Source organism: Gambusia affinis, linkage group LG02, assembly GCF_019740435.1.
Source record: "Gambusia affinis linkage group LG02, SWU_Gaff_1.0, whole genome shotgun sequence".
In the NCBI taxonomy this organism is placed as follows: domain Eukaryota; kingdom Metazoa; phylum Chordata; class Actinopteri; order Cyprinodontiformes; family Poeciliidae; genus Gambusia; species Gambusia affinis.
Window position 1 is genome coordinate 27,196,327 of NC_057869.1, and position 14,427 is coordinate 27,210,753.

Consider the following 14,427-nt stretch of genomic DNA (forward strand, 5'->3'; position numbering starts at 1 on the left):
ATAACTTTTCAGCAAGATATAGAAGCTTGTTTTAAGTAAACACTTCTTTAATATAGTTTTTTTTTAAGCAGTAGTTCCACTGGCAGATTATTTCACTAATAACATCAGAAAAATTTATCATTATAAGTGAAATAATCAATATTAAGCAACTAAAACAAGCTCTTATATGCTGCTGAAAAGTTACTTGTAAGTATATTAGTACTTATAAGTACTAAAAGTGCTTATAGTACTGTGCCAGTACTAATATGTTGGCACAGACTTAAACACTTTAGGATTTAGTTTTTGTTGCAGTGTGGTATAATCACCTTCATGGAGACCAAAGCTTTGTCCTCAAGGAAGTGGAACAATATGATTGGATTAGGGGATTAGAGAAGACCTTACTAACACATGGCTCACTGCCCACATTACCTGATCTGAACCAGCCTGCATGAAGTCGACTGATAAAGAGAAACCAGGCTTTTATTTTGAAAGCGAGCCACTTTTTGCAAAGCCCTTTTTTTGTTTGTTTGTTTGTTTTAAGGCAACAACTGGTGTGACAGAAATTGTCACTTTACAATTCACTTTCAGAAATGTCAGTGCACAATAACAAGAAAATGGCTGGCGCACAACGGTGTTAAGACCATATAGATTAATAAGTCTGCAGTCAAAAACAAGGTTTTCTGTTCAGTTTGAGCTCAAAAGGTTTAGCTTCACAGGGAGGTAACCAATGAGGAGCATTTTGTGCACAAAAACAATGGTGTTTAGGCCTTTCAGACTTTATTTTTATTCACTCATGTTTTGTTTGTGGTCGTGTTTGTACTCGACGTGAGGCCGAAAAATAAAACTCTCTTTAAACTCCTGAAGGTTGTGGTTTTAAGCCCACTTATCTGGAATTGTTCAGAGTTTCATCTTGACCTTGACGTAAACTGTCCAAACAGCCAGCTTGTGAGTTTATTTGGGAATAAGCAGTGTTGCCTTTGTGCAAAAAAAATAAAAAAAGAAGAGCTTTCAATTGTGGATATTTTATTTAGAAGAAAGGTTTCTGTGTAACGTCAGTCACAAGTTTAGTTGGAGGGTTAGAGGCATAACCTCATTAAACACTTTATTGACCTGTGACAATTATTTATTTGTTAAAAGCAAAAAACAAAAACAGAAACATTGTTTTGAAGTTGGTTGTACACATTATGAGATTGTTAAAGTGTATGTGTGGCACTGTTAAGAGTTTTTATGATGTGTTTAACTGTAGTATATTGACTGGAAATGATTTGTGGACTTTTTCTGCGGAACCTTTCAAAATGTGTCCTGCTTTGTTATCCCTGGACAACGGATTTAAATTAGCAACGGTTCTAAATCTATGTTAATCCTCGTGGCTGATGTGTTCATTAATGCTCATTATCCTTATTTAATCAAACTAATCTGAACCTTTCACTTTTTACACCTCTGTTTTTGCAAAAATGATCTCATGTGCGCATGGGTCAGGACAGTTCTGTTAACAGAATGAAACCTGGAGATGTCGGGGTTGTTAGTTTGGTGCCACAGCAGACAGAAGAATAACGCAGAAAAGCGATGAAGAACAACTCAAAACAACTCGCATTCTTCTTTCTCTCGCGCGCTCCATGCTGGCGGTGCCACACGCAGATCCGTTGCCATAGCGATCAACTCACAACAGCTCCACCGTTGTGTCAGGATTCAACACCGAAAAACATTTCCCACTGTACAACACTCAGTCTATTACAGTGTTATCTTTTCAGGCTTAACATTTATTTTGGGATTATTAATATTCACTTCGGAACGCGTCTATGTGGAGTGTTTTATACTAAAGTTTCAGAATGTTTTGTAAGTTCACTATTTATTAAGTCCACCTTAAAACTGGCTGTAATAAGAAAGCCAAACTTCTATCACTATTATTATTCCTTTTAAGACTCAGAGTGATCGTTTATTTCAAATGAACAGAACAACAGTAGTATACGGTTAAAGAGTCATTGAACGGACTGCAGGCAGTATGTCTGCAAGTGGTTTGAATTTGTTGCAACAAATCTTCCAACCATCGTCTTTAAAAATTTCATAAGCATGCTCCATTATGCAAAATTCATTATTTTATTTTCCCTCCCCCCTCCGCTTTACACTTGTAGCTTTACTTCACACCTATATCCGCTCCCCTCCGAACAGTCGGTGATGTAACCGGCGATAGGTTGTTTCACGAGTCGACTTCTCCGACCCCTCTCGAACGCGACGTCAATAGTTCGAAACCCAAAAAGGTACGCTGGAGCGGCTGCAGCAGCAAAACGCAGCTCCTGGGCTCCCGGCCAACCACGTCGCATTTAGACTTCAAACGAGGTATTTGAAGCCGATGACGAGTAACCTTGGTAAACAGCAGCAGCGCAGCGCTCCCAGCTCCGCCGTGCAACAGTCACCCACACAGTCGCTCACTCAAAACAGGCCGTAAATTTTGCTCCAGGTGATGCTCGCCTTTCCAGCAGCTTCTCATAGCCAGTTAGCTGAGAGCCGTGTCCTTTTGTTTGTTGTTTTATTTTTTCACAAACTGCGCTTCTTTTTTTTCTTTTTTTAAACATGTACAAGGCGAAGTGCTCCGCGGGTAGATTTAGACGGAGTCTGATTCAGGTGTCATAAACACAGTCGAGACTTTAACGATCGTCGTTTCGTCCCTCGTGATGAAATTATTTATGACCTGCAACGGACACAGGCTTTCTACCGGGTGAGCTACAACGGCAGAGTCTCCCGTTGGTGCAGTGAAAAGGGGGAAGCATATTTTATGTTCCACTTGAGAAACTGAGTGAGATAAACAAATCACCATTTCCACCATTTTCGATGTATTTTTTTAACCATACATAGAAAATGTATGGTTTTTTGTATTGCAAACACATTCTGTGTGTGTTTGCTTTCTCTTATTCTTATAGACCTCTTCAAAAGTGTTTGGCCTCTAATTAAAAATGGTCAAATTCAAAAACATTTTATTGATCCTGAAGGAAAATTAAATGTTGTTGTAACTCATATTCAGATTCTTTCAAGAGTTATTGTAGATGGCGATGGATGTTGGCAGGAAAGACCTCCTGTAGCAGTCTGTATTACAGTGGCTTTCAAGAAGCCTCTTGACTGATTACTGTTTTTTTTTCTAAGGCAGTCTCATGAAGAGCTGAGGGGACGTTTTCATTCAGCAGGGACAGAGATGTTGGATCAATTTAAAAGGAAGATGGGTGCAGTTTGGGTGGGCAGAAATATCAGCTAATATATTTCCAAACCTGGTAGAGATACGCCCCAAAAGACTCACATTGACTAAGAGGAAACTCCATAAAAATGCATGGTAAAATTTTCAGATTTTTGTTTAGAAAAATTACAAAATATGCATTTTTTTTCCCTTCCACAGCAAAATATGCCCTGTTGGTCTGCCATAAAATGGCATTTGTGGTAGTAGTAGTGTGATTTAAAAAAAAAGCGTTTAAGATGTAAGAACAGTTTTGCATGCCTTTTATTTTGCCATTTCTTCTGGATTACTTAGCAAAGGTCTCCCTTTATTCTTGAACTTTGTCTCTATTTGCCTGCATTTGGTCCCTTTTAGGATTTTTTTTATTTTTTTATTTCTGAACCAATCACTGCACACGTTGCAATCAGAACCCAACCGTTAAAACCACGATAGAAAAAAAGAGAAACTGTTAAATATGGTTCAAACATATTTTTGTGTCTGACATTTTTATCCTATCCTCCCATAAAACCTGTAAGTGGACAGAATAATTATCCATCATAGCTTTTGTTTCCCTTGTCTCGACGCTGTTCGTCCATAAGACTGCTAAACCAATGTGTTTGCTTCATCTTGTTTCCATGGCATCGGGTTAGAGAAAAGAAATATCACTCACGCCGGCAGATAAAAGTGAAATCTCTCTCTGAGTCATTAAAAAAAATTAAAGAAAGTAAAAAGGAAAACAGCTTTTTGTACAAGGAAGAAAAAAACATTTCTTTTGCTCATTGATCCACTAAGCTACTCCCTGAATAGGCCCTTGTTGCTGTAATTATTACAGTGGAGATGAAAAATCACTGGCTAATCATTCCTTGTCCGAGGAGAAAATGCAGCTTCTGCTGGCGCCTGGGCAAGCTGTGATGTATATGATAGCCTGCACTCCATTTGTGAGACATCACTAACAACATGCGTTCAGTCCTCTGCCCCAGTGTGCAGCCTGGCAGATTGCATTTAATGTATTTAAGCGGTAGACGGGGGTTGAATCGGTGGCCCGTGAGATGCGCGGTTGCATCAGAGCCCCGAAAAGCATGAAATGAATGCCGAGCAATGTCATGCAGGAACCCGCCGATCGAGAGCCTTAACCTTGTAGTCCCATTCCTCAAGGTGACAGTTTCCTGGTGTCCTTCCAGCTCGGGGAAAATCCAGAGGTTGTTGCTGTTTGTTTGTTTGTTTCAAAGGGGACAATGCACATCACAAAGCAGGCCAGAGTTAGCCATAAAGGCCAGCTTTCATCTGTAATTCCCTCAGTATATAGTCAATGTAACTCTGATACATCCGTCCATTTTCTGTTCACCCTTGTCCCTAATGGGGTCAGGAGGGTTGCTGGTGTCTATCTCCAGCTACGTTCCTGGTTCAGAGGCGGGTTCACCCTGGACAGGTCGCCAGTCTGTCGTAGGACAACACAGAGACACACAGGACACACAACCATTTACACACACACTCACACCTAGGGAAAATTTAGAGAGACCAATTAACCTGACAGTCATGTTTTTGGACTGTGGGAGGAAGCCGGAGAACCCGGAGAGAACCCACCATGCACAGGGAGAACATGCAAACTCCATGCAGAAAGACCGGCTGGGAATCGAACCCAGGACCTTCTTGCTACAAGGCAACAGCTCTACCAACTGCGCCACTGTGCAGCCCAAGTCCGATACATTACAATGCAAAACAGACAAGTTAAACTTCTGCTATCAGAAAAAAAGAACAATGATAATAATATTAATTGAAGCGCTTTTTTTTAAACCCAAAAAACAAAACATATCGGGTTACAAATTTAAAATGAATAACAGGCCTTATAGTAAGAAGCTCTCCACAATACAAACAATACATAAAAAAATAGAATGACAACAATAATCACATGATCTCTGCCGGCATATTTGATTGTCTTCGAGCCATAATTTTCAGTTAGTAGGAAATGTTTTAAAGTTGAAGGATTATGTATTTTCCAGACACATAGTGTTATTTTATAGCACAATCAGTTACCTTCAGTTATTATAAATGCTATATGACTTAATAATTTAAACGCCTTGAAATTGGGCCTCTGTCTAAGAAACTCCGGCTCTTTCTGAAACTCCGCCTTCAGAAAGTCAACACAACATGGCTCCTTTTTTAACTCTTTAGCAACGTTTTTACCATTGTTTCACTGACAAGTAGCTCCTGTAATGAGCTCAGCAGATGTGCAGTTCCACCAGGTGTTTGCTAGCTGCTGCTGGCTAGTCTGCAGGACCCGAGTGAGGGAGTCACGAAGGAAGGCTGGTCTGTGAGGCAGAAGCTCAGAAGTTTGGAAATTGCGGCTCTGAGGCAGAGCTTCGTCCTCGACAGCAGGGCGAGATCCAACCAGGCGTTTTGCACAGCTGAGTGGTTGCCATGGGAGATTAATGGAATTCTCAAACATACAAGAAAGAATCAAGGCAGCGCTCCATGTGTGTTTTTGATCAAGGAATATCACTTGAAACTCAAAACAGTTGACATTGGATAAAACTGCACCTTTAAAAGACCAACACGTTCTTACACTCCCTACGGTGTTTTATTCCAGTGGTGAAAAGCATTCCCTGAAAACTGACCAAATGGACTTCATCTGAGATGGACATCAACCCAGTTTGGAACCCCAGACTGAAAACACGGTGGGAAGATGAATCGCACCAAGTGTGGGGAGATTCTGGGAAAAAATAACATGCTAGCGGCTATAAAAGGAGACCGACTTTCCAACAGGAGCTCAATCCTAAACATCAGAGCTACATTCAAACGGTTTAGATCAAAGTGTAATCGTGTGTTGGAACGTCCTAGTCAATGGCCAATTCCTTTTCAACTAAAATTTGGGCTGGTAGGAAAGGAGCCAGTGGACGTATTCACACTTGAGATAAATTTGCGCGTCTTTTTGAGCCATCAGACGTGTTTTGATGCTGGTAGAGCCTTGATACATCAAAGTGCACTCACCCTCACATTCAAGACTGCAATATTCATTTCTAAATTGTTGACATGCTGTAAGATAAAACTGTTCTGTTGAATAATAAAAAACACCCTTCTGGCTAACATATGAGAAGTTTCAAAGCAAGACATTTTAGCATTGAAGTGTTTTTTTTTTTTTTTGCAGATTACATCCTCATTCTCATTGCTCACAATATATATATATATATATATATATATATATATATATATATATATATTTCTAAAAGAAACGACAGCATAATGCAACACAGGGATCGTTAACGGAGGTAATTATTTCCTGCTGCTGCAGCAGAGAGCGTCGCATGTCTGATAAAGACTTGATTTTGCCACATCCGTATTGCTAATCCATTGCAGCAATTTGCTTAGCGGCTGTCTGGTTCTCCTCCTCGTGGTCTTGAATGTCAATCTGCAGACCTCCTCCACACTCAGGCGGCAGCAAGCGGCGACTCCGCGCTAATTAGCCGACCCTCTGGAGTAGCTCCGGCCCTCCCAGCGGCGTCCACGCCGAGCAGAATCATTAAGGGAGGAGGGGGCCGCGCCTCTTCTGCGAGGCGGGCAAAACGCTCGGGTAGTTTGGCCTTAGCGTTCCCTCCGTCGCGCCGTGGAACAGGGAGCCAATATGGTCATCAATATTAACACCTAGACACATTGATTCTTGTGTCGTTTTTTTTCTTCTTCTTCTTTTGTTTTTTCACCCCAGCTTAATAAAAATTTCATGAGAATCTCATAATTACAATTCCTCATTCGAGTGAGTGGAGTTTGAGTTGTAGATTTGTGTAACAATAAATAAAGACCAGAGTGTGGATGTTGAATCTGCTTCGGGTTGGGCTTGGTGTGTGTGTGTGTGTGTGTGTGTTTGCCCATGTTTACCCTTGACTGTATGTGGTACAGGAAGGCATGCTGCCTAGTTTTTAAAACAGATATTCTTTCAGTCTCACTTTTTAAAAAAATGTAATAATCAACGTCTTCCCACTTGGCCTTGCTGCCTTGTTTATTTTTTTTTTGATGGCTTATTTTTGCTGTTTTGTTTATATATTTATTAATTTATTTTAGTACACCTCTTCCCCTCCACACCAATCCAATTTTAGTTGACATTTCTTGTCAAGATGTGAAGAATGACCTTTGAAAATAGAGCGCTCCCTGCCTGAGACGTGAGGAGGTCTCGTTGTGCGCGCCGGAACAATCCTCTTCACTTATTTGGATGCAAGGACGGAGCAACCGAAAAATACTAATTGAAAGGCCCTTGTATACTTTTTGAAAGTACTTAAGTTTGGTTTACAATTACAACTGGGTATCTACGCATGCTTTTCTTTTTTTTTTTTTTTTTTGCCGGTTGAGAAATGTCAAAATAACGTAGGAGAACTTTATTGAGAATATTTTTATCTTCTAGTTTTTGTTGGAATTGTCTCTGAGACTGCATGATTTGGTTATCCTTCCACAAAGCTAGTGCCCTGCTCACAAACAACTTAAGTAAGGATTTGGGTTTTTGTGTGATGATTAGTTAATATATTCCCTGTATTGTCTTGTCGAGTCCCTGATCAGTCCCACCTGTCTCTTGTTCCTTTGATTATTCTGCTGTGTATTTGCACTCACCTGCGTCTGTGTTTCCCTGCTGGATCTTTGTCATTTGTCATCGTTTTCTTCCTGAGTTCTGTCCCGTTCCTCACCTGTGGTTCCTGGCATCGAGTTCTGTTTGGACATCATTAAATGCGTTCTCCACTTCATCCTGGAAGCCACCACTTCAGGACATATTAGCTCTGCCACAAATCTTCAGTGGGACAAAAATCAGGGCTTTGTGAAGGCTACTCACCGCTCCCATCTAGAAATGACCCATTTGTGTCATAACTTCCTGGTGATGTTTTCATATCTGGTCTTAAATTCTCTGTACTTTACTGTTACTATGTTTTACACTACATGCTGTCCTCTTCATGATGCTATCCATTATGTAAAGTGCACCAGTCCCTCACTAAGCAGGGGGTGGACATGCTGCCACCCCCTGGACAGCAGCATGTTGGGATGTTTTTCTTATGTTTGGAAGGTTCTCTATTTCTTCCTCCAGATGTAACTGGTTATTTTGGCCAATGCTTCTAGTGTCATCAATCTACAGGACATACCTTCCAGGTGATGTTTTCATATCTGGTCTTAATCTGGTCCTATCTGGTCCTTGTCTCTGTAACTGCAATTTGTAATCTGGCTTTTTATGTTGCTTTTGGAGTAGTAGCTTCTTCCTCTCTCTGTGACATAGACTGAAAGAATTGGGGGTTTTTTTATAGCTTATTCTGCTTTGTAACCTACTTGAGCTTGCATTCTCATTGGGCCGTTTTGCTTTTATTCTGGATTTAATGTACATTATGAATGAAAATACTCTACCACTAACTCAAACCAGGCTTCTGGGAGTCTAGCAAGAAATTCTGTTTAAAGCAGCTTACGTCTGGTTTCATGTCAAACAATTAGAAAATGGAGGTTATGTGTCTTCTTACTTTTTGTAAATATCCAGTTTCATCTATAATGAAGGTGATGAAGCTTGAAGCGACAAGATGTAAAATAACTCTAATGTCCAACTTGAAGTTACATTAGGGCCTTGTTGGAATTATTTAAGGGGAGTCTTGTAAACTTCCAAATGCTGGTTAGCTTAATTTAGTGGACAGAAAGGGGAACACTGACAACAGTTAGCTCTGTTGTGTGTTAACAGAACAAAATCTGCTACCAGCGCCACGAAAGCTCACTAATTATAATGTATCTGGCTTCCCATTTCTAGCTTCAAGCCAGCTAGCTAGACAAACAAAGTCTGTGCTAACGCTACAGAGTAAGGGCTCATTGGGCTCCGCGGTTGTCCATCTGCTCTACATTGGCATTATTCACAGCTTTATTAACACTTATCTACCTATTACGGCTTTGGACTCTCTAAAGTCTCTAAAATATGTTGAGCAGTTTGAAATGTTGGCTGCTCTTGACTTGTCAATATGGGTTAAAAATAAAACGTGCAGCCGTGAAGTTCAGTGTTAAGATATTTAATGTTGCCCAGTTTTTAGCCGGTCTTAAGCATATGTTTCATTAAGCACACATTTATGTATTTATTTATGCCATTGATTCAGCTTTTGGTACCTTTGGCAATGTGAGGAGGTGCCAAGTCCTGCAGGAGAATAAAATTGCCATCTCCATACAGCTTATCTTCTGGACATCCGTCCAGTCGGCAGTCTTCCCAATCATTGTGTGGGCTACTGACCCAGAGTGAAGGCCACACAATGAGAGACGGTTTAAAGGCTCAGGAAACCTTTGCAGATGAATTTAGTTCATTAGCTGCCTAGAGTGTGACACTGTGAGTTTTCATTTTTCACTGTATTCTGATATTTGGAGACACAAAGTTATGGGTTTTCATCATCTGTAAGACAGAAACGTCAAAATTACAAGAAGTACACTGCAAAAACACAAAGTCTTACCATGCATCTTTGGTCCAGTTTCTTGTGCAAATGCCTTAGTACACCTGAAAGGAGACAAAACAAAAGTAACTTCTCAGCACAATATTGGAACTTGTTTTAAGTCAGTAATTCCTTCATATTGATCAAAAAGTACTAGTTCCACAGGAAGATTATTCAAGCAGTGCATTTCTTCCTTGTTATTAGTGAAACAATTTGCCCGTGGATCTAGTACTTTTTCATCAATAATAAGGAATTGTTGACTTAAAACAAGCTCCTATTTCTTGCTGAGGAGCTTTTCTTATTTCAAGTGTAATAAAAATATTTGCACTAGAAACTAGACCAAAAATCCTAAGTAAGACATTGTGTTTTTGAAGCCTTGGAATATATTACTACATGTCTGATGTTTCTACATGAAATATGAGTTTCAACTTTCTCAAATGACTGTCACGAAACACATCCTCCTAATTACATGAGCCTGTACCTGTTTATGCAAGCTGGTATAAGAAATATGTTCCTTTAAATGTCTTCTGATGCCCTCATTGTACATTTCCTTCCAATCTTAGACAGAGATTGCCTCCACATCTTAAGCATCAGTTGTGAGCAGTGGTACTTTATAATTATGGACCAAATATTGACAGCTACTTGTTGTATAATTAAACTTGACAGAATACAGCTGGGTACATTCTTAAATTGGTGCTGATGGACAGCATAATTGCGCTGCTTTTAGTGAGAATACTTTGTCATCAAGATCTGTCAGTGTAGACTTAGAACGCCATCAAAAATATCCGCTTACCTGCTTTTGGACTGAATCCTCAAACCATGATGAGCAGCTCTCTCTGGATGGCAAACATGAAAATGGACTCATTGACGGTCAGAATCTATAAATAATAGATGCTGTTGTGGGCATCCGCTAACGGTAGCAGCTTTAATTAAAACGTGTGCTAACTTTCTGCTGCCTGGCTTTGTAATTCTCCAAACGAAGTCACTCAAATTTTAGTGTTCAGTCATTTTTACGTGTCTGTCTTTGACGGTAAAAGCAGTCCGTAGACCGTCGGTATGACGCGCGGGCCCAGCTGAACGATGCCATATTTGCACGTGTTGTTCTCGCGCATAAACAATCTGAGGCACGCGGTCCAACGTGTTTGCTCGCGTGTCATTCGGCGCGCGCCTATTTAAGGACGTCTGGTCTGACTGAGTCTCTATTTCGGGGTGTTTGGGTTGACGCAAGTGTTGAGTGGCCCCGCTCTCCATCAGCTAACGAGCTCGCCCACTTTCCCACTCCCCCTCTGTCTTCCTCTCTCTCGCTCTCTGTCCTGTAATATATTCTCCGAGGATAACACGGCCCCTTTGAGACCGCAAGTTTTCTTTGCAAGGTGAAATTTTATGCATCGTCTTTACATATTTCTCTCACACACTTCCTGTTAGGCAGGATCTATTTCGAGACACTCTCTCTCTCACACCCACACACACGCATGTGTACGCATAAGCAAACAAACCCACCGACGTCTATCTGTTGGGATGTGCTCCGTACGTTTCCACGTGATCCATTTTTTTTTTTTTTTTTTTTTTTGACGTGCGCAATTGTATGCGTGATGCAGAGAATTAAGGCAGACCTGGAACGTCCTTAACTCCCTGTTGCTATGGTAACATGTCTCGTTATAAGAGAGACTAATAGGTGTGCCTCACGAATTAACCTAGATGGACTTTGGATGAAGGAGATAACACATTTAGGTACGCGCAGAAACCGATTAAAGATTAAACGTAAGTGGATAATTTTGCCATTCATTAATTTTATTTTGCTGATTTGGAGTTTTCACAAATGAAATCCCTCCATTTTGATATGGCTGCTGTATAATTGGACACAAATTAACAAAGTACTTCCATTTATTTTACTCTTAATATTTTTGCCTGGAAGGAGGTGAGCTAGCTGGACTAACGACAAGGCCAGATTATAGCAAACACGTAACATAAAAATATGACCATACAATAATTGATATCACTCCTGTTTTATGTTTTTTTTTTTTTTTTCTTTTAACCAAACATTGCACACAGTGTTCAATATAAGCCACTTGTTTTATCATTTCATGCTATCGCAGAGATGCTTTAGTGTTTAACTAATGTATTTATGCACGTCTTATTCGAGGTTTTGGTCAAATCACTTTTGAGGATGTTTGCTATAGATCTCTGTGGTTTCTTGAGCCAAAGGGGGTCCTTACATCAACTGACTTATTTGATTTCAAAGCAGTCAACTTTCTTTTATTGAGTTGCTATGGGACCTGCGGACCTACTTTCCCCCCCACCGTAATGCAGGCCTGTGCGCTCAGATTCTAAGTAATTTGGTTCATTATTTCAAGGAACTAATGGTTTTTAAAATAAATGGAAGGTTCATTCATGTGTTTCAGATTTGTTTCATGGGATGGAAAAAAAAATGTTATAAGTCGGACTTCATTTTAGTTCTTTTCCTACCAAAAACAGGGACTCAAATTAAATGTCGGATGTTCAACATTGTGTGAGAGAGCACTGTGTAAATTCAGAAGATAGATTTTAAATGGAACATTCAAAGAGATCAAACTGAAAAAAAGATTGTTTTACTTCAGTGAATGGATAAAACAAGCATAAATAGCTGGTTTCGTACACCTATAAAGTTTTCCAGCCTGATTTAAACATAAAATGGGTTCCTAAATACTCTCACAAATGTGTGGCGCTAGAAACATACTTATGAAAAGCAGAACCGCAAAGACACAATGGTTTGATGGGTTAATAATGAGACATGTAAAGATGGCTAAATAGAGCAGTATGCAGGTGTATTCTTCACTTAGAATAAAGGACCTTGAAAGCGTTTAGCGTGTGCATGAGAACCTATATGGATTTCGTTTCAAAAACGAATCATTGTGGAATTGTATGCACGCACGCATGCAAGCATAATTTCCATATTTGGCATTTCTCTAATTAATCATCTGCTTATAACAACCCACTTTGCACCACAAGTACACAAACATGACCCTGAAAACAACATTAAAGAGGAAGCACCTTTTTTTTTTCTTTTTTCTTCTGAAACTGACTCATGAGAAAGCAAGAGGAAAGGAAATCAGCACTTAAGAATAAAATGTGAAGGATAGAGAGCAAGGGACAGATGGAGATTCAGAGCAAAATACCAACAGGCTGATCACTAAACAAGAGATATCGCAAAAGTTCACAGGAAAGAAAATAGTATGTCTACTTGGAAGAGAATTCACATATGTTAAATCTGCCACGTTTTTTTTCTTATTCACGTTCTTCTTCTTTTTTTTTTAGTGACTGTATATATAGATAATACTACTGGTTTTACATAGAGTTGAAAACACAAACCAGTCAATAAGCAACAGGAGTAGTATTATTAATCTAATTTATAAACTCATCTTCGCAACTAAATAGTCTGCAACATAAAATGTTTAATGCAGGCCATCTCAAAAAGTTACTTTGAAGAGAATAAACAATTCAATACAAAAGAGAAAGGCCTGAATTTGATTGCACCCAATGATGCCATCACTGATATATACCATTTTAAACAGAAAATGCTAATATATGGGAAAATGTCAATATTTCTGGAAAATTTGAAACAACTGCACATGTGATTTCAGTACAAAGGAGACATAAGATGAAAAAAAGGTTAATGTTGAAGCAATTTTTTTAAAAGATACATATTTAATCTAATAAATAGATTATCTGAAGATTTGGAGAGGAAAAGTATTGGAATTTTAATGTGTTTCATTTTTTTAGGGGGGATAAAAGTTCATTAGCAAAACATGATCATCGATAATACGTGTCAAATAAAACAGACATTTTGAGCAACAGTCCGTACCAGTAGGTGGCAGTAATGCACACCAAGCGTTTCTTTGCCAACCGCCAATTAAAGCCAAACAGAAGAAGAAACTCTACTCGTTCTGGCTGTAGAATCTAAGCCAGTGGTTTCAAACTGCAGTCCTCGAGTCTTGCAACATTTAGATGTGTCTGTTGTCCTACACACTTGAACTAAATAGCTAAACTGCCTCACTAGCCACGCTCTTCAGAGCTCTGCTAATGAGCTAATATTGGAGCCAGGTGTGATAAGCAGAGAGACACCACTAATGTAAAGGGACAAACAATGGTGAGTGGAAAAGAAACAAACCAAGTAATTTACTAGGAATTCATCTTGTAACAGAGAAACATTCAAATTCATCTAATGGTTCAGTGGAGTTAGCGTAAAACTCCACTGAATGTGTTTGTTGTATTGCTTCAACAAACACATAGTAAGAGAAGCAAAGTTACAACCTCAATGTTTAAGCTAACTATAGAAATGTGAAATAAATCAGAAACATGTTTAAGGAACAAGTAGTAAAGAAATACAGTCTTAGCCACTTTGGCACATACTGGATCCAAAAGGTGCTATTTCACGTTTTTTTTTGTGTGTGTGTTTTATGCAACAGCAGAGGAAGCAAAAAAAAAAAAAAGCTTTAATGGACATTTTTAAACCAAAAATACATTATATTTTCATGTAAGAAAAAGGTTCTGTAAACAAGATGGAATATGGGTAATTATGAATAAAATAAACTAAATTTATCGCTCTCTTTTGCTTTTCATTTTCCCCCACAGAAACCTGTCGAAGAATCCGCTAACCACCCTGTCATGGCAACTCTTCCAGCACCTCCAACTCTCCGAGCTGTAAGTCTCCTCTCGTCAGTCTTACTGGCTTTTGTTTGAATTTTATTACAGCACTTTATCATTGTCCTCAGTGCACTATCAGCCTCAATACAAATTGTCTCGGCTGCATACCATTATAATTCCTGCCTTTGTTGTACAAAGCCTCCA

The 14,427-nt window shown here is 39.3% G+C and overlaps 1 protein-coding gene across 4 annotated transcripts in view; it reads left to right on the forward strand.

Moving 5' to 3' along the window:
• The window catches only part of ntrk3b (neurotrophic tyrosine kinase, receptor, type 3b), a 272,404-nt gene that overhangs the window by 94,019 nt on the left and 163,958 nt on the right, over positions 1-14,427 (forward strand). For all 4 annotated transcript variants that reach the window (XM_044106543.1, XM_044106552.1, XM_044106561.1 and 1 more), the window contains exon 4: positions 14,212-14,280. In XM_044106543.1, coding sequence (XP_043962478.1) covers positions 14,212-14,280 — 69 coding nt within the window. The remainder of the gene's footprint in view (positions 1-14,211; positions 14,281-14,427) is intronic.